Source organism: Panthera onca, chromosome B2 (assembly GCF_046562875.1).
Source record: "Panthera onca isolate mPanOnc1 chromosome B2, mPanOnc1 haplotype 2, whole genome shotgun sequence".
Classification (NCBI taxonomy): Eukaryota; Metazoa; Chordata; class Mammalia; order Carnivora; family Felidae; genus Panthera; species Panthera onca.
Window position 1 is genome coordinate 120,603,952 of NC_138343.1, and position 19,980 is coordinate 120,623,931.

At 40.8% G+C, this 19,980-nt stretch overlaps 1 protein-coding gene across 1 annotated transcript in view; it reads right to left on the reverse strand.

The window, feature by feature from the left end:
• Positions 1–19,980, reverse strand: part of SGK1 (serum/glucocorticoid regulated kinase 1) — a 113,005-nt gene that overhangs the window by 69,627 nt on the left and 23,398 nt on the right. The window contains exon 2 of the mRNA XM_060616718.3: positions 394–609. Coding sequence (XP_060472701.3) covers positions 394–609 — 216 coding nt within the window. The remainder of the gene's footprint in view (positions 1–393; positions 610–19,980) is intronic.

Genomic DNA, 19,980 nt, shown 5'->3' on the forward strand with positions numbered 1-19,980 from the left:
GGCCTTTGGGTGAGGATGTGTTAACGTAGGTTCATCATTTGTGACAAATGTACCACTCTGGTGAAAGGTGTTGATAGTGGGGAAGGCTGTGCAGGTGTGGGGGGCAGGGGGTACATGAGAAATCTCTCTGCCTTCCACTCAGTTTTGTTGTGAAGCTAAAACTTCCCTGATAAATAAAGGCTATTAAAACAATTTAGTACAATGGGCTAGCAAAGGTCACATTCTATATCTGCCTCAGAAGCTTTATAGAAATGTGTATTAAACATGTTTTGGGGTTTTTTTTTTTTTTGAATTCGTTTTTTTTTTTTTTTTGCATACTGTGGCATGAATATAAGAAAAATAAAGGTCTAGAATCCTTTCAGGGTAATGGATCCGGAGCAAAACTGAACTTACTTCACACCCGGATTGAGTTTCCCATGAACACGACTCCTTCTCCTGAGGGAGAACACCTCTTTGGAAAGCGTGGTCCCCCAGGCACGTCGGACACAAGGAAGACTCAAAATCTGGCTCCCCCGGTGGGATGTGCATGACCGAGGGGCCCGTGTACTTCAGGCTGGGACTCTGATGCTTGTCCACACTGACCATTGGGCTCTTGATCCACCTGCGTACCTGCAACATGCAAAAGAAAAGAATTGCATTTTACCCCCTGTGATGTTTAATGGGACCCCAGTGGGAAATTCCGGTGGATGGATACTCATGAAAGGAGAATTCAGTCTCCCGATTTCTCTTTCAAGTGTTAATATAATCCAAATGGGTCAGTTCTAACCGATCACTCTTTAGGTGTGTGTGTTTTTTGGCTGCTCATTTCATCTCACTGAGTCTGTCTCCCCATCTGGGGATGATTGGGGTAATGGCACTTCCTCCCAGGTCGTTATGAAGATTTTACAATGTAGTGTTCAGTAGATGGTGACATTTTACTTTTACTCTTACCAATATGATTATGCCGACAGACTGATTCACAAATACGTAAGGTGAATTGCTAGTTATTCTTTTTTGTTTCCATTTTTGTTTTGTTTTATTGTTTTCATTTTTGTTTTGCTAGTTATTCTTACTAGAGGAAATACTCAACTAAGATTGTGAGCTTACGACTCAATTGCTGCTAAAGGAATTAACATATATGTCACTGTTGCAAAACCTTGATTATAAAAGAAGTTACTTCTGGTTACAAAATTACCTCATAGTGTTTTCAAAATTCTAAAACTCACCACTTGTTGCTTGCATGTAGAATTCCTATAAAGCACAGAGAATATATAAAGCTATTCTAATATTTTTTAAATTAAAAACATTTTTTAATGTTTATTTATTCTTGAGAGAGAGAGGGAAAGAGCATGAGCAGGGGAGGGGCAGAGAGAGAGGAAAACACAGAATCCGAAGCAGGTTCCAGGCTCTGAGCTGTCAGCACAGAGCCCGACGCGGAGATCGAACTCACCAACCATGGGATCATGACCCGAGCTGAAGTCGGAAACTTAACCGACTGAGCCACCCAGGTGCCCCAAAGTGATTCTAATATTAAAACGCATACTATTTATATAGCACTTTAAATATAAAAGGCATTGTTGTAAATGTTTGACATTTTGTCCTCAGATATTTCATCCTCAGAACAATTTTACATAATAGGTACTATTACTAATCCCATTTTACAGATGAGAAAACAAAGGCACAGATAGCTGAAGCAAATTTTCCCAAGACACAATGCTGATATTGAGCAAAGGCGGGACCCAGGTACCTCAAATCCACAATCTATTCCTTTACAAAAATGGAATTTAAACAAGCATTACAGGGTTATACGACTTGTGGTCACTAACTGCTTGAAATTTATCTTGATTTAATATGTCTTTTCCATGCTCTTTGAAACCCCTGAGGATTTAAACAATTAATAAAATCAACCCTATACCAAAAGAACAAAGATATGAAATGGCAATACTGAATTATAGTAATGTTACAATTAAATATTTTAAGGATACACTGAGAAGAAACTAAAATTGTAATAACAAAGGGATATTTAAGCAATTTGATGGAATATTATGCTATCACTAAAAATAAATATTATGAAGACTGTCTGGCAATATGGAAAATGTTTAGAACGTAATTATATGAAAAAAAAAAAATCCCAATACAGGATTGCTCAAGCAGTAGAATTACAAATGTAAAAATACATGTACTATCCACAGGTAAAGCAAGAAAGTACTAGGCAAGATAAAAACTGCTATACTCATTGTTAGGATTATGGGTGTTTTAGTTTTCCTTTTTACAATGTAAGTTTTTAAAGCATAATTTCTTTTAAGTTTATAAGCATCTCAAGCACTTAAAATCATATTTCTTTGGTTACATATGTGCCTTTTAATTGCTTTATTTGCTTTATTTATGTGCACTCTTTTCAATAACCATTTAAAATATCTTTTTGAGTTTACCATCCGAATGTTACTATTTGGGAGGTTTCCTTCAGTATTTCTTGCACACCAGGGTATTTAGTAGGCACATTCAAAGTGTTTATTTGATTCATTAATGAAAGTTTAAATGAAACTCAAAAAGTTTGAGACTACAATAGAATCTCTCTTCCTGATGGTACTACCAAATGTGTTTTTGATCAATCTAAAAAGCACTAAATTTCATTAGAGATGGAAAATGTTTTTTTATTATTCTTATTCAGAGGATTTTGAGCTTGAAGTTTGGTGACCATTCTTGATTAGTTGCCAACCTTGTATTTTAAATTCAATCTTTTATTCTGGCTTACTTTCAATGTCTCTTTTGCCAAGTAGATTGAACTTTGGGGTTGCTAGGAATTGAATTTTTTTGAATATTTTTTTAATGTTTATTTATTCTTGAGAGAGAGAGAGAGAGAGAGAGAGAGAGAACATGAGTGGAGGAGGGCCAGAGACAGAGGGAGACACAGAATCTGAAGCAGGCTTCAGGCTCTGAGCTGTCAGCACAGAGCTCTATGTGGGGTTTGAACTCATGAACTGTGAGATCGTGACCTGAGCTAAAGTCAGACCCTTAACCGACTGAGCCACCCCGTCGCCCCGCTAGGAACTGAATTTCAAAGAGATTTATCTTCAAATGAATTTGTATGGCCTGAGTGATTAAGAATCTTCGTATATTGAAACATAAATCTTATAATTATGGACCACTTTATTTAGAGTAAATCTATGCAATACTGTCTTACAATTATTCAATTTATAATGGAAGAATGTCCATGTGACTGAATCTAAGCTTTCATTATGTTATAGAAAAAAACAAACTAGTTTTTATCCGAGGACAAGAATTTAGAGACATTATATCTCAGGTCAAACTATGCATTGATCTATAAACATAAATGATCTGTGGCATGTTAGGAATCTTTGGGATTAAGAATCACATGAGGAATTGTCATTTTGTTTGATATCCAGCTAAGAATTCCCCCAAATAGTCGAGGTGACCTCGAGCATATGCTGTCACACAACTAAGAGATGTCTTTATAGAATTTCAAGGTTGGAAGAGACCCAAAGGTATTAGTAATTTACCCAAAGTCACACTGTAAAGTATTATGCATCAAAACTATACCTAATCGTTTCAGCAAATCACTGAACCAATTTCTACAAGGATATAAGCTGGCAAGCTGGATGCCTTCAGAGGCTGGCAGGAACAAGAAAAGCATAAACTGTGTAAATGACCAGGGTATGAAAATAGGGAGTGGCAGGGACCATAAGGGCATGCTTGCTAAGGACATTTAAATTTAAAATTTTAAAAACAAAACAAAAAAAATAAAAATAAAAACAAAACAAACAGACAAAAACCCAAGCAAGCAAATAAACAATTGTGGTCCAAGAAAACCCTAGTCAAATCTACCTCACATCTTTAAGGGTCACCATGTGACCCTGAAGTTATCCTATCACGTAGAATTTCGTATGAAGGCAAATTCCATGAGGTAGAAATAAAATGATTTGGTATCTTCTAACTTTTTCAAGAAGCAGTCTAAGGCTCTTGACATTTTAACTTGCATTCATTCATTAATTCATTTATGCATCGTTCGTGATTGAAGACCAACTGTGTGTCACGCATAGTCTAGCCGTTGAGAGAACATGGCAGTTAACAAGACAGAGCTTCGAAAACCTTCCCTTATGGAGTGTGAGTTATGGCCAAAGGAATCAATTTATTTATTAAGGGAATACATTATTTAATAAAATAAAAATAATATGGGAGGGGGTAAATAAAGCAGAGAGGCTCGATTAGGATCCTTGCGGGTGGGAGGGTTCTACTGGAATTGTATGAGAAAGGAAGGCCTCTCAGTAAAGTCTCTAGAGGGGATAAGGCTCCAGGACATCCAAGTGGGCTATCAAATAGGCACCCGGACCATCAAGTCTGCGTTTCAGAGGAAAGATTCCAGCTGCAAACATGAATTTCAGGAGACTTGAAACAAACAGCCATATTCTACTGAAGTCTTTCGGGAAAAAAAATACCCCGTGACTTGCCTGGATCTACTTGTGGAGTAATGTGTCCGGGTGTTAAGTTCGTATTTCTGTAAGGTAAGCGACTTTGATGATTAGAATCTATTCCATTTCACTGAAACTTACTGAACGACATGATTTACTAGAGTCTGCTGAGAGCGGGTGTGTATTTTGTCCCTTAACACATTCCACAGGGGCAAGAAGTGGGTGGGGGTGATATTTCAATAGAAAGCCCCAGGATTCCAATCGACCTTCGACAAATTAACCCATTCTGAGCCTCGTGGACATGTGGGGATGTGATATTCCCTCTTTCCACAGAGAGTGTGGCCAGGGAAAGTTAGAAATACTCCATTTTTCCAGAAGCATCGGGGAGAAAGGTGTTATAAAAATAGCTGCAGGGATCCATTTCGTAGGACTGTGGCTGGCATTAATTACATGCTCTACGTCTTGAAATGCATTATCTCCTTTGGCTGAACCCTCATTCTGACTTCAATACGTCCCTTCCTCGCTCCTCCTTTACACATTTCCTTGGCTTCCTAACCTCCCCAGTGGTTTTTACAGGCCTGATTAAGGACTTGGTTTATGGTGTTTACTTGATCTTGAGAGAGTGGCTGGCTTGTGAATGAATGCACGGGGCTCTCCCTCAGGCCCTTGAGTCGGGCAAGGTGCCCTCTAAAACTGCTGAGTGTAGGAACACTACCTCTGCCCCTGAGGGAGTTGGAGCTACAACTGGCCTATTGTGTCCCCTCGGGCTCTGCCGCAGGGACTAGCTGCCTGTGAGTGGCTTTGGGTCCTCAGAGACCAGTCACAATGGCTCAGAGAAAGCTGCCGCAGCTGTGTGTGAGAGAAAGATGAATGCCCGGATACAAGCCTCAGCCCCCGCTCCTAGGCCACCTGGGCCCTGGGTTTATTCACAGCTAAGCGACCGTTTATGGAGGGAGTTGTAAACAGACATAGACAAGGGAGGGCTGGGGGGTGAGAGGGCCTCCTCACCCTGAACAGATCACCAATTCCCTCACTTGGGCTTGATAGGAACCTGTTCTCCAAACTGCATCAGACTGTTTTCTTAGAAGCCATTGCTTCTCTAGTCTTGAGGGTGAAAGGGGTAGGCCCTTCGCGTCTCCCCACAGCTACTCTTACAGCACAGGGTTTACCCAAGATACGAATCCGGTTTCTTTGTTAAATCCAGTCTGCCCTGCTTTTGTTAATTTCTTTATTTGGAAAAAAGGTAAAAAAAAAAAAATGATATCCCAAAGCGATAATCCCTCAGACTAGAAAATCGTCAGATGTGATTAAAAAGATTGGCCAGCTTCTAGGGATTTTCCACTTGTGGTTTTTTTTTTTTTTCCTATGATGTAATAGTAAACAGATATTGCTCTTAATTTAAAATGGTTTAGCTGATCATGATATCAACCGGCGCAGAAAGATTATAGAGCGCCCAGGTACTTCTTGGCGAACTCATAAAGCAATACCTGCTAGTCTCACCATTTCTTTCGTTGTCTGGGAACGAACAACGATCTTTTCCTTAAAATCCAAGTGAACCTGAAGTTGGACACAACTCCTGCGATTTCCAGAGGGGCGTGGTTTTTTGTTTTGTTTTTTTCTTTGATGTTTTATTTATGCTTGACATAATAGAGCACAGAGACAGACACAGACACAGAGACAGACATAGAGACAGAGCACGGGAGCAGAGGAGGGGCAGAGAGAGAGAGGAAAACAGAATCCGAAGCGGGTTCCAGGCTCTGAACCGTCAGCCCAGCTCACACCCAGGGACTGTAAAATCATGGCCTGAGAGGAAGTCGGATGCTAAACCAACTGAGCCACCCAGGCGCCCCCATGATTACTTTCAACTCGGATAGAGTCAGTCAAGTTTTTCTAGTGGGAATTACGTGGACAATTCAATTGGTTATAAAAAGGGACCCCCACACCGCCTTCTTTTCCAGAAGGTGCCCGTCGGTAGACTGGTTATGACGTTAATGTAAGTCAGGAGAAGGCTCCTGGAAGCACATTCCTCTCACATTGGTGCCCGAGGCCCGCTTCACAGCATGGCTGTGTACAAATGGAACAGTGACACAACAATCCGACAGCAGTGGTAGTAATCGGGTTTATTCACCCTAGCTCTATGGGTCATCACATCGCTTTCTTTCCTCTGAATATCTGTTGCGTTTTTTATTCACTTCCATGAAACCTTGGGACTTCTTTGCTCACTGGGTGTTATTATGCCTATGTCATCTTTCCAACTGGACCATAAGGGTGAGAACAGCTTCTTAGGCTTTTTTTTTTTTAAATTCCTCAGAGGCTAACATATGGTCTTACAAATAGCAGGCAATAAAAATAGGAATTGCTGGATTATTTTTGACAACTACATTCATGTATAGATCTTAACGTACTTTGCTACCATCCTCTGTCAAGGTGATAAATACGCTGTATGTCACTGTTTCCCATACACAGCAATACCTCCCAGACCAGGCACCCTGAGACGACTGCGTGGCTTTTGGAATTCCCCATCGTCCCGTGCCATTTGCCCTTGGGGTTTCCCTGTCCTTTCCTCTCGGTGTTGACCAAAGTACTTACATCCTGTTCTAGATCCTCAGCGTCTAACCTGGTGTTTCCCCAGGCCTCCTCTGGGGGGATGGGGCGGCCAGGGGACTAGGAGAAGAGGAAGGAAAGAGAGGACCCAGTGGGCAGCATCCGGACTCCATCTTGTGCAGCTGCCAGACGGCTGCCCCTGCGCTCTCTAGCAAGTTCTCTTGAGAATCCGACACCAAACACAGCCCTTGCCCTGTACTTCCAGCTGCACAAGTGTAAAATCCCCTTCTGCCTCCTGCTCCCCATTGAGGCACTCACCAGACCCCACCCCATCAAGTTTTAAATAGAAAAAGCTCAGGAATCTAGTGACATAAGGCTTCCTTTGGAAATAGAAATAACATTTTTTCTCGGTCCTTTAAGATATGGGGCTGATCCTTTTGGCTTGAATTAGTCTTCCTCGGATTTGAAAAATTAAAGAAGAAGAAGGAGAGGAAGAGGAAGAAGAAGCAGGAGGAGGAAGAGGAAGATGAGGAGGGGGCGGGGGAGGGGGAGGGAGGAAAGAAGAGGAAAGAAGGAGCAGAAAAAAGTTATTTCAGGTAATATATCTAAGGGACAGGAGGTGTTATTTCCTTTGCGAATGAAAATTGAGGCTTGGAAAATGGCAATGCCAGGCTGACCGCTAGGAAAGAGCCCGCCGCCTGTCCACAGCTCATTCACCAGAGCTTTGGAAACTTCCTCTCCTGGTTCCTCTAAGAAATCCCCTTTTCTAATTTTTTTTTTTTTTTTTTTTACCTCTCCCTCACTTGGCTGGTGGCTCTTAGCACATTCAACACGTTGTTCTTGCAACATCTCCTAAAAGCTAGCAAACTAAAAACAGAACACCCCCCTTTTACCCACGAACTTCCTCGTTCCAGCAGCCCTCTCACCCCACCTGACTGCTTTCGTTCTTAGCCATGCTTTGTGAAGTCACCTCACATTACTCCTCAACCCATTGCCATCTATTCACTAAACAATACCTAATATTTGCAGGGACATGACAAAGAGTCTCACCCCATTGGAACAAGTTTTCACCAAGATGCCAATAAATCTCATTGCCAAATCCAGCCAACACGTTTCAGTTACCTACCTGGCTCTCATGCTGTGCAGCATTTAAAGGTTTCACCACAAGCTCAGCTATCTGCTAGGCATTCTGCTGGGTGGTGGGGACACAGGTAAATGCAACTGCTTGCATGGTCTTTGAGTGAGGGTGCCGGCATTTCAGAGACTTACCCAAGAGAGCCTGTGGTTTATCATGGTGTAATGAGTGTATAATGTACCAAAGAGTAGAAATCGTTTATTCTAGAACAACAGTGCTTGGCTGAAAACGAGAACTATTGCTCTACCTTCCCAAAGCAATAATACCTACCTCGTCAGGGTTTTATGAAGACTAAATGAAACGATTCACATAAGCCCAGCGCCTGGCACTGGGTGAACACTTGGTTAATATTTGCTTTATAGCGATGTCTCGATGTAACGAGAGAGCTTTATACAAAAGGCCATGGGAGGAAAAGACGTGGGATGTTTGGGGAAGCTGGGAGAAATCAGGGAAGGCTGTCTGGAGGAAGTAAGGTTAAACTGAGTCATGAAGGTTGAGTTCAAGGAAGTCAGGTGGACTAAAATGGAAAAGGTATTTCCAGCAGAGAGGAAGGCAGAAGCGAAAGGAGGCGAGAAATCTGCACGGAACGTGTAGAAAATGAGCCCACAGAGGAGAGGCAAGAACTGAAGCTGGACAGAAAAACTGGGCCACTGAAGTGTTGTAAACAGGGGTGTAGGGTTGTCAGATGTGTCTTTCAATTCAGTGTGAAGGATGGATATAAGATGGTCAAGAACATCGGTAGCTAGATGAGTCAGGGATTGCTTACAAAAGAAATGATGAGGGCCCAGCAAGAATAGTAGCAGTGAGAATGGAAAGGAGAGATGTGTCATCAAATCTATCATTCCGTTCTCCAGTCCACATCCTTTTTTCTGGATTCCTAAAGCCATCTCCTAAATGGCTTTGCCCCTTAAATCTGTTTTTACTGAAACCGTAGCATCTTTCTAAATGCAAAAGTTGATCTTGTCCCTGCTTTAAATTCTTCAACGATTCCCCTATCGCCGGCAGCAGTGACTTTCAGCAGTGACCAAACCTGTTTGGTCAAACTCAATGTACTGTAAGAAATCCCTATGCTGCTATATCCGTTTATAATAAATAGAGAGAGATATGCAACTGAAAGGATTGGTAACACCCCCAAATTTACCCTTTTTACAGGAAATGCACTCACATTTTTCCATTCCAATCCATTCCTTTCAAATGTTGATTTCAACCCATTGAGTTGATTTCATGGCCCACTAGTAAGTGCCACACAAACTGAAGAACACCTAAATGGTAAAATCTAAATTCCTTGGCCTTGGATACCAAGTGTCCTAGGACCTGAATTTACATCTCCCATTGTGCCCCCTGTGCATCCAGACCTTTCGCCATATCATCTGATTTGCGGTTGTCTTAAAGACTGCTCTCCTAAGTCTTTGTGTACAGGCTCTTCCCTCCAACCCACCTGGTCCATCTGGGTAGTCCTGCTAAGAGTCACATACTTGGGACACTCTTCCATTGTCTGGCTTCTCTGCTTCTCTACCCATTTTGGCATTGATTTGTTTGCATGGGAACACACGCACATTTACTCTGCTTTACTGATCTATTGCTCCTCTTAGAATGTGCGTTTCACAAGGACTAAGACACTATTTTCTATCTTCATCTATAGGACATCCACAAGGGTTATTTTGTGTGTCCCCTCTTCCAAGTCTATCCCCTCCCCAATTCCCATCTACCCTCACTTTACATTGAAGCTCTCCAGGAAGAAGGCTCACTAGTTTATCCGCAGAGCTTAGCACAGCTCCCAGCACATAGTAGGTGATGAAGAAATATTTGTTGATTGGTATAAAGCCAGGTACTATTCAAGGAACAGGGAATAAAAAATGAAGAGGCAGTTGTTCTTAAGTATCAACCAGGAAATCAACAGGTGAAAAGCAGCGTTAAAGCTAGCGTGAGTGCATCGCTGGGTCAAGCAGGGTAGGGCTGTGATGGGATAGAGAGAGCAGCTTGTTTAAAGGGAAGCTCACGAAGAGGGCTTGACTGGAGCCAATCTTGTGGGTAATTGTGTGCAGCGAGATAGAAAGCCAAGAGGTAAAGTGTGGGGACAGACATCAAAGGGACGTGAATGCTTGAATGCTGAAATGTTATCTTCAGTTTACAATATGGGAAAAACGTAAGAATTTTAAACTTTAGAGCAATCTGATCAGATTGCCGTACTCTGGGTGAATTAGAGTAGGTCCAGGGGAGAGGCGCACTGGCCTAGAGGAATGAGCACTGTGTACAGAGGGGTCTCAGGAAGGCACCTCTCCACGCGTTTCCAACCCCAGGGAGCTTTTACCAAAGGAGGTTTACAAGTGGCTGTTAAAATTTTTTAATTTTATTTTCAAGCCCTATGTGACCTGGAGAAGGGTAAGTGAAGGCTGAATGGGGCATGAAAAGAGTGGGCCTTTGAAGGTCTGGGTTCAGGTAGGATGTATAGAGGGTCACCGTGCAGACCCAGGAGGGTGCACTGGGAGTGGTTATCCCCATGCATAACAGAGTGGAAGCACCATTCTGCATCCCTGTTGGAGCTCTTTGGTGTTTTCCTTCAAAGACCATCTCTTTCCTTTCTTCCATTCGCCCTCCCTCGCCTTCAACCTAATCTAGTGATAAAGGTTTATTATTTCATATAGCAGTTAGAGTCCTTAATAATCTAGTTATATTATGAATTCAGTGTATTTTTATGGCTAAGGGCAAGGTCAAGAATGGCATATGAGAGGTTACTAAACGGCAAGTATAATATTGTTTTCACGTTATTCAGAGGTTAAGCAGTCAGTTTGCAAGTGATTTGGATTTCCTCACAATTTGCTGAACAAAAGGATATTTAAGGTGTAAAAATGAATAGGCGCCTGGGAGGCTCAGTCGGTTAGGCATCCGACTCCTGATTTCGGCTCATGTCATGATCTTACCATTCATGAGTTGCAGCCCCCCCCCTGGGCTCCTGTGCTGACCATGTGGAGCCTGCTTGGGATTCTCTGTCTCCCTCGCTCTCTGCCCCTCCCCCACTCATGCGCGCGCGCTCTCTCTCTCAAAAATAAATAAACATTACAAAATAAAATAAAATAATTTTATGGCTTAAGGGCAGTTGCCAGAGAGTCCATTTAAATGGCAGTAAGACAGACTGAATAAAGTCTTTGAACTGTGTACATTACTTAATTAAATTCGAAATACCAAATGAAAGGGGAGATGGTTAACAGCATCCCAAATGGGGGCTCATTACTACTCCCTGTTCTTTCCATTCCTTTGTTGAGTCCTCTTATACAAGAAGCGCCTGGCACATTCGGTTTTATTTTTATGCAAAAACAATTTTCCTCTAAATGATGCTTGTGCTGTATTGGTAATGACTTCTATTTTGGTATTCTATTTTTTCTCACTTCATGTTTTATAAAGAAAGTGGTAAGATTTCATTGTTCCCAGAAACCAAGAAGAGAATAAGCTAATAAGTGGATATTTACTAAGTACCTACTATGTCCAAAAATTATGTCTCCAAAAATGTGGAGAATGAATTGCAGATGTTTGACGATCCTATGGAAATTGCTAAAATTGGAAAACTCACTGCGACCTCAGGACCACTGAGAGAGAGGAAAATTACTGTGAAAATGAGTCTGTGTAAGCGGAGAAGGACAGATGCGTTTTTGTGACATGTAAATAATGGTAATAATAATAGAAATACCAATAATAGAGCAAAAGGGTCAGAATCAAAGAAAAATCTGAGCAACCTTGTCCCTGGTGATCCCACCCCCTCCAGAAATGGTGTAATCTGTCAATGGATAGCAATACTGAACAGCATGAGCTGACTCTTTAAAGAAAAAAAAAAAAAAAAGAAATGGAATGAATAATCCAGAAATATGCATTTAGTGCATTGCATTAATATGGTCCTCATTAAATCCCGATAGGAAAGAGCAAATGCTTGGCTTTTGGGGGGAGCACTTCACATACAAATTTTACATGAAAAGGTGGTTTATAGAAACTTGTAATCATCATGCTGTGCCAGGCTTTTACTGCAAAATCAACACTCAGACAAGTCAGGTATTGAGTTTATATACTAATTTGGAATCAACAGATGTTCCATAAGCCATATACTACAATATTACAAGCAAAACTGCAAACATTCAGCTTTGCTTAGAAAGTCTAGCATTGGGTGCGTTCGTTGTTTTTGTCATCCTGGCATCCTTTGCCCCATTTTATGGTGAAGGCAGCCCCACCCCCATCTCCACTTCCACTTTCTCATTTGGGAACAACTCTTCTCAAATGTGATGATTTTGGAGAATTGCCAAGGACAGTTTATGACACCTGGACAGGATGGAGTTGTGATTCAAGAAGACAGTGATAAAAATCCTATGCCTCTGGCCATGGTGATTGGTCCAAGGGTTAGCATGTGACACAACAGAGCCAATCAGAATCTTTCTCTGCAAGCTTTTTTTTTTTTTTTTTTTTTTTTTCCATACCGAACCTGGGCGGTGGGGTCTTTCTTCTCTTTCCTTTTGGAGTGCGAGTCTAGGGATGCTCCCTGAAGAAATACCAGCAGCACATCTCTTGTCATGTGCAAAAGCCTGAGATAATAGTCTACCTCGTGAGAGGCAGAGACACATTGCACTCGGATTCCAGGAAGTGTGCATTTGTTTTAATGTAGACCATAGTGTAGTTAGGTGCAAGGAAAAAAAAAATTGCTTTTAGGTAGATATAATAATTCAAAATATTTCACCAACTCAATAGCAAGGCACAGAGCACAGATGTTGGTTGTATGACCCAGGCAGCTCCCGTAAGGCCCCTCCTGTCCCAAGCTTTACCTCTTTGCTTGCTGGATGGTGGAGAGTTCTTTAAGAGTCCTGAGACAGGCTGGAACAGCTGGGTTGGTTGGAGGGAGGGGACACTCACAGGTTTCTGGACAGTGGCTATTTACTAACCCATAAGATTGATGGGGAGGGGATGCAGGGGAGAGGGGGAAATGAGTGATGGGCATTGAGAAGGGCACTTGTTGGAATGAGCCCTGGGTGTTGTATGTAAGCGAGGAATCACAGGAATCTATCCCCCAAACCAAGAGCACACTGTATGTTGGCCAACTTGACCATAAGTTATATTTAAAAAAATTTCAGTATTTCAAAATCAGTATGGCTTATTATGCATACTAACTGAACATCAGCCCTGGTTTGGGGAAAGAGGAGATGGTATTGGGGCTATTTTTTGTGGCAATGACAGAGGAGACTGTGTGATATAAATTACCCATGGCTACAAAAACTGTCAAATTGCTTGAACTCCAACTGTTCTTACAGTTTTGGATCCTGTAGTCTCTGTTTACATCCTAAATTGATGATGACCAAGATCTCATTTCTTTCCACAATCCAGCTGTCCCTAAACATTCTACCAAATGCCAGCAGGTGTAAGAAAAAATCATTTGTTCACGTCCAGGGTGAAATAAAAGAAGCAACTACATTTCATTAAAAAAAAAAAAATAGAGTAAATGTTCTGAGCATAAGGGACACTAATAAGAAAACAATAGGGAAGAATTTTCCAAAGATACAATATTTTTTCCAAAGATAAAATACAATTTCTTGCATGGATCTTAGGAGGTACAAAACAAAAACAGAATATTAATGAAAATGGGGGATATGGACTCTAGGTTTGTCTCTCCCTAGTGAAACAAATATTTAAAAAATGCTGATGATTGAAAGAAAAAGTATGGTCAGCAAACAACTAGCTCACTGGTACATTTTCTCTTCTCACCCCACAGGGAACACTGTTTAGAACCCAAAGGTCGCAGACCAGGTGGTCGTTAAACACTATCACAACAGCCTACCGTTTTGCCTTCTTTCCTTTGCCCCTTTCCAGTCCACCCTACCTTTCGCTGTTCCATCCATTTTCCCCAAACTAGGTTTTGATGATGTTACTTCCTTGCTTAGTACTCTCAATGGCTCTTTATTGTCTACTGAATACAGGCCAAGCCACTTTAGGGAGCATTTTCCCCGGGACTGTCTACATGCTCTGGCCCTAGCACAATTTACAATCCTATTCCCCATGACTCACCTACCTTTGTTCCATAAGGCAGCCAAAACAGATTATTTGGTCCTTTCCTAACAAAACCTGTATCTTTTGTCTTTTGAGCCTCTGACGGCTCATGCGTTCTTGCCAACAGAGGTGCCTTTCATTCCTCACCTCATCTCAGTGTTGCTAGGCCCGATCTTACCCAAACTTGAAAACTTGGCTCTAAAAACGTCTTCACAAATACTCATTACAACTCCATGAAGTGTCTTCCTCCTTGAACCCCCATTCTACTTCAAGCTTCTCATGTGAACCTATCATGTTATATAGCACCATGATTCATGCACTCTTTAATGATTCCAGCTAGTATTTATTTTCATGGATAATTACCATGAGGTACATTCCCCTCCTGGGGTCATGGGAAATATATAGATTTTTTTTTTTTTTTTTTTGCCATAATGTCATGCTAGAAAGGTTAGGAGAAAATAACTCATAACGCATACATAAAATAGGAAGTCTTCATTTATACCCTGAGAATTCCCCTGAGTAATTCAGTCGTAAAACTCATTTCTTTGCCACCACTGCTGTATTCGTTTTTCTGAGGGAGGGTACGAGACCTCAAAGGCTCCAGTAAAATTCCTAACATGTCCTTGGACCAATGCTTTCCATAGCACTTATTTACTTTTGACATTTATTTGGCTTGGGTGGTGGCCAATGACTCATTTATAATTTCATCTTCAGGTGCTTCTTGCCTTTCCATCCACTGGTATTAGTTTTGCCTCTTTGATTATATCAGGCTTTAGTATTCTCAGTTATCACCTTCTTGAAAAGTAACTGGTCTCATTATAGCTGTTGCCCACTAAGTCACTTTTCCCTGAAAACACACAAAGGCCACTATGAGAATGATTGGGGGTAGGAGTTCTTAGACCATTTTACACCAAACCATCCACTTTACTCTTCACCATTTTCCTCTTTGAGGTGAAAAGTTTCTTTCAGTCCCATTCAATCGTGCAAGGGTCATTTCCCTATAGAAAGAAGTCTCGGGGCGCCTGGGTGGCTCAGTCGGTTGAGCATCCGACTTCAGCTCAGGTCACGATCTCACCGTCCGTGAGTTCGAGCCCCGCGTCGGGCTCTGTGCTGACAGCTCAGAGCCTGGAGCCTGCTTCCGATCCTGTGTCTCCCTCTCTCTCTGCCCCTCCCCCGTTCATGCTCTGTCTCTCTCTGTCTCAAAAATAAATAAACGTTAAAAAAAAAAAATTAGAAAGAAGTCTCTATCCGGTAAAGTATACTTCCTATTAGCATTTCATTACCTATATCTTATTCATGACTGTCTTGAGGGGACATAGAAATCGTAAGTATTTGTTGAAGGAATAGACAGGTAAAGGGATGGATAAATATCTTATAGTGGTGATTCAGCTTCTTAATTTTTGTCCCTTACTAGATTGTAAATTCTTTATAGATAAAGGTTTCGCTTTGGACACCTTTGTGTCACTTGTCACCCCAAGCAGTGTCTTGCATGGATCAAGTGCAGCAAATAATTTGTTGGATTAGTTGCTAAGTGTGCACCTGGCACCTTGTGAGGTCCGAATGAATGAGCAGACCCAATCTTTGGAGAGTTCACCGTCCCATTTTCAGTTCCACTTTGCAATGCAAAATGGAAATGTTTTGCTAATGCAAAAATGTAGTATGAATCTAGATCATACTACATTTTTAAGGCCTTGATCCAACATTTTCATCTCCCTATAATTTTAGCTTTTGTGTCTCAGGACTGTTAGAAGGTGTGGTTTCAAGAGTTGTTTCTACCACGTATTAGATGAGTGATTTGAACAACTAACTTAACCCCTGAGTCTTTTCTCATCCATTGAGAGGTAATGATCATACAGGAAGGCATGTGAGCTCCTTCTAAGTATGTAAAATGTAATATACATTACATTGTAATATATACATTACATTGTAATATACATATACAGGTATGTGTAATATACATTACATTGTATATTACATATGCCTATATGTAATATATGTATATATGTAATATATATATATGTAATATATGTAATATACAGGTATATGTAATATACATATACAGGTAAATGTAATATCCATTTATACATATATGTAATATACATTTATACATATACATATATGTAATATACAGGTATATGTAATATACATATACAGGGAAATGTAATATACATTACATTGTAATATACATATACAGGTACACCTCAGAGATATTGTGGGTTCAGTTCCAGACCTTGGCAATAAAGGGAATGTCGCGATAAAGCGAGTCAAATGAATTTCTTTGGTTGTCAAATGCATACAAAAGCTATGTTTACCCTATAGTGTAGCCTAAGTGGGAAGTAGCATTATGTCTAAGAAATTGAACATACCTTTTTAAAAGTATGCTTTTAGTGCTAAAACATGCTAACCAGTATCTGAGCTTTCGGCTAGTTGTAATCCCAGATCCCAGATCACCATGACAAGTATAGCAATACGAAAAAGTCTGAAGTGTTAAGAGAATTACCAAGATGTGACACAGAGACACGACGTGAACAGATGCTGTTGGACCAGTGGCACCGACAGACTTGCTCAGGACAGGGCTGCCACACCACAAACCTTCAATTTATTAACAAAACCAAACAAAACAAAAACACGGTACCTGCCAAGCGCAATTCGACAAAGTGTAATAAAATGAGGAACGCCTGTTATCAAGGTCATTAATTTTGCAGTATTTCAGTTTGCTTTTCAAAAGTGAAATTGGCTATCAGAAGAGGCAAGAAACTTTCAGTCACTAGGGTTGCTTCAGAGAAAGTTGTAGGCACTTGGCAAATAGGGGCAGAGAGAAGTCAAGATCTTTATGATACTGTTCAGTTCTGACATACCTTAATCCCACATATAACTTGTACACATGCTAATAAAGTTAAACTATGTGCTTGGGCTATTTTACACTTCAGCTCTGACAGGTCAACTCACTAATTATTTTCCTCCTACTTGTGGAATAAGAGATACTGGCTTGGAAGCAATTCAAGTAGGAAAAGTCCCAGGGATTTTAGTTTACTGTAAGCCTTATAGGAGTACTCTCATTCAGTTTTTTCTGGACTAGTTAAATGAAGCTGTGTCATAAACATCGAGGCCAGAGCAAGAAAGGCGATACACTGCTCTTTGTCCTGTTAAACTGAACATGGAATATTGGTTCTAGGCTTGTTCTTTTGACTTTAACAGCGGTAGCAGCAAACGAGGAAACACCCAAACCACAGCAGATAGAATGGGGAAAGAGATGATGATTGTCAGTCCTAGGTATCAATTTGGCTACACCATTTTACCTGCTTATTAAATTAAACAAACACTGATCTATGTGTTGCTGTGAAGGAATTTCATAGACGTGTTCAAGATCTACAATCGGTTTACCATAACTGAAAGAGTTTATGTTTGACAATCTGGGTTGACCTCATCCAGTTGGCTGAAAGGCTTTAAGAACAACCTTGAGGTCTCCTCGCGAAAGCAGAAATTCTGCCGCAAGATTGCGGGATCAGCCTTTTGGGCTACCCTGTACATTTCGGACTTGCCTTTCCTACAGTCACACGAGCCAAAGCATTCCAATAACTTTTTTTTTTAAATTTTTTTAAATGTTCATTTATTTTTGAGACAGAGACAGAGCATGAACAGGGGAGGGGCAGAGAGAGAGGGAGACACAGAATCCGAAACAGGCCCCAGGCTCCGAGCTGTCAGCACAGAGCCCGACGCGGGGCTCGAACTCACGGACCGTGAGATCATGACCTGAGCCGAAGTCGGATGCTTAACCGACCGAGCCACCCAGGCGCCCCAACCAATAACTTTCTTTATATCCCCTGCTGGTTCTGTTCCTCTGGAGAAATGTGGCTGATGTAGGGGTCAAGTAAGAAAGATGGAAGTGAAAACTCAGGAAGGCCATCACAAACAGTTTTCCAGTATTTAAATAGCTATTGCATGAGCGGTGAATTAATGGATGAAGTGATAGCAAGGCATCTCTGGGCTTCCCGTATACCAAAAGTTAAATGGGGCCTTCTTTTAGCGAAGGCAGCTGCCCTTCAATAGGCGCATCAAAGAGAAAATCTGACCAACCTTTCACTCCCTAAAATGAAGTGCCAAAATAATGCATTTTTTAGTACTAGACATTAAATGAGTCACTTCCTTAGAGCTCTTTAAAATGTTATTTGCTCTTATACAGAGCCTCACTGCAGCTCATATAAGTGATATTTCCACTTTGTGGACCGTTAGACTAAGCCGGAAGCCCCCAGATACATATTCATTCACCGAGCAAAGCTACTCACATGGTTCTCATTTCGTAGAAGACAAAGCTGATGCTTTTTTGAAGTCACCCGGCCAGATCAGGACTTGGATAAGACTAGAGAGTTTATAAACTTTCAACCTGTGTTTCCCCTTCCACGCAAGGCATCCTCTCTCAGCCACATGGCTTTAGCCTTGTACAAGTTTTGCAAATTTTTCGGTGTGATTTTAGCGGACAAAACACATTCTATGCTTTTTAAGCATAAACTCAAGAACTGAATTCTTAAAAAGGCAAACTTTGACATGCACAAGTGACATTATCATTTTGTGATGCCTAATGCTACTGTCGACATCTCCCAAAGCTATTGAGCGAATCTTACGAAAATAACTTCAAAGCTAGGAGGTGCCTTCAAAATCAGCCAGCTATGCCTTTGAAATGCATACTTAGAGTGTGTCCTATGCACCCAACTCTGGATGCTGTCATGCAGGCACGGGCTTGTGGAGGGCTCCTCCCTTGAATTTTCCCTTTCCTGGTATACACTTCATGTAATTGCTTGCTATAATTATTTTTTCTAGACTTCAGCAACTTTAGCTGAAATATGGAGCCAATATAAAATATCATCACAACATAATAATTATCCCTTACGACTGGTGATGAGTATAACGGATTTCTTCATTTAAAACGAGGCACCTTTTAACTCTAATCATTAGTTCTTAGATAGAAATTATGCCTGTTTTAGGTCCCTCTGTCTAGTTATCTTGAAGGATATTGTATGTGTTCAGGTACCAGTTAACGTAATTTTGTTTCTGCTTTCTTTTATTTCATTAAATTATATACAATTATATTAATTGAGAAGGATGTAGGCTTTGAAATATTTTAAAAATGTATTTCTAAAAGAGGAAAGGTATTATTTCATATTAATCTGAAGAGAACCAATAAATCTTAGAACTGAATAGATTTTCCGGTCCTAAAATTGCCGTGGTGCTCTTCGTCATTTGCTCTTTCTCGTTTTCCTGGAAATGGAGAAATTTTTAATAAACATATTTAAGTGGGGTGCCTGGGTGGCTTAGTGAGTTAAAGCACCTTGCTCTTGATTTCAGCTCACAGTTCATGAGATCAAGCCCCGAATTAGGCTCTGCACTGATAGCATGGGGCCTGCTTGGGACTCTCTCTCTCCCTCTCTCTCTGCCCCTCTTCTATACACACACTCTCTCTCTTTCTCTCTCTCTCTCAAAATAAATACATAAAAGTTTTAAAAAAATTTTTAAAATATTCAAGAATTTCCAGAGCTGGCATGTTGTGAAAAAAATATATATATATTTTTAGTTCTTGATTAGAAGAAAATTGAATCACTTGGAATTTAAAGTTACTCTCAAATTCAAGCTCGATTGATATTAATTGTCTGGTTAACCTAGGCTTTCAGACCGTATTTCAGCGTTCTATCTATAACAGCCTGGCAAAAACGGTCTATCTCAGAATGGTTGTTTAAATGATTGATTGGGGTTACAGTATATAAAAAGGCAAACGGAAAAAATATGATCCATTCTTTCAAAAGTACACCAAAGGCAATTTTCATAGAATTTCTTGATTTCCTCTCAAAGACTAGAAGATTTCTGAGGGGGAAAAAAGTG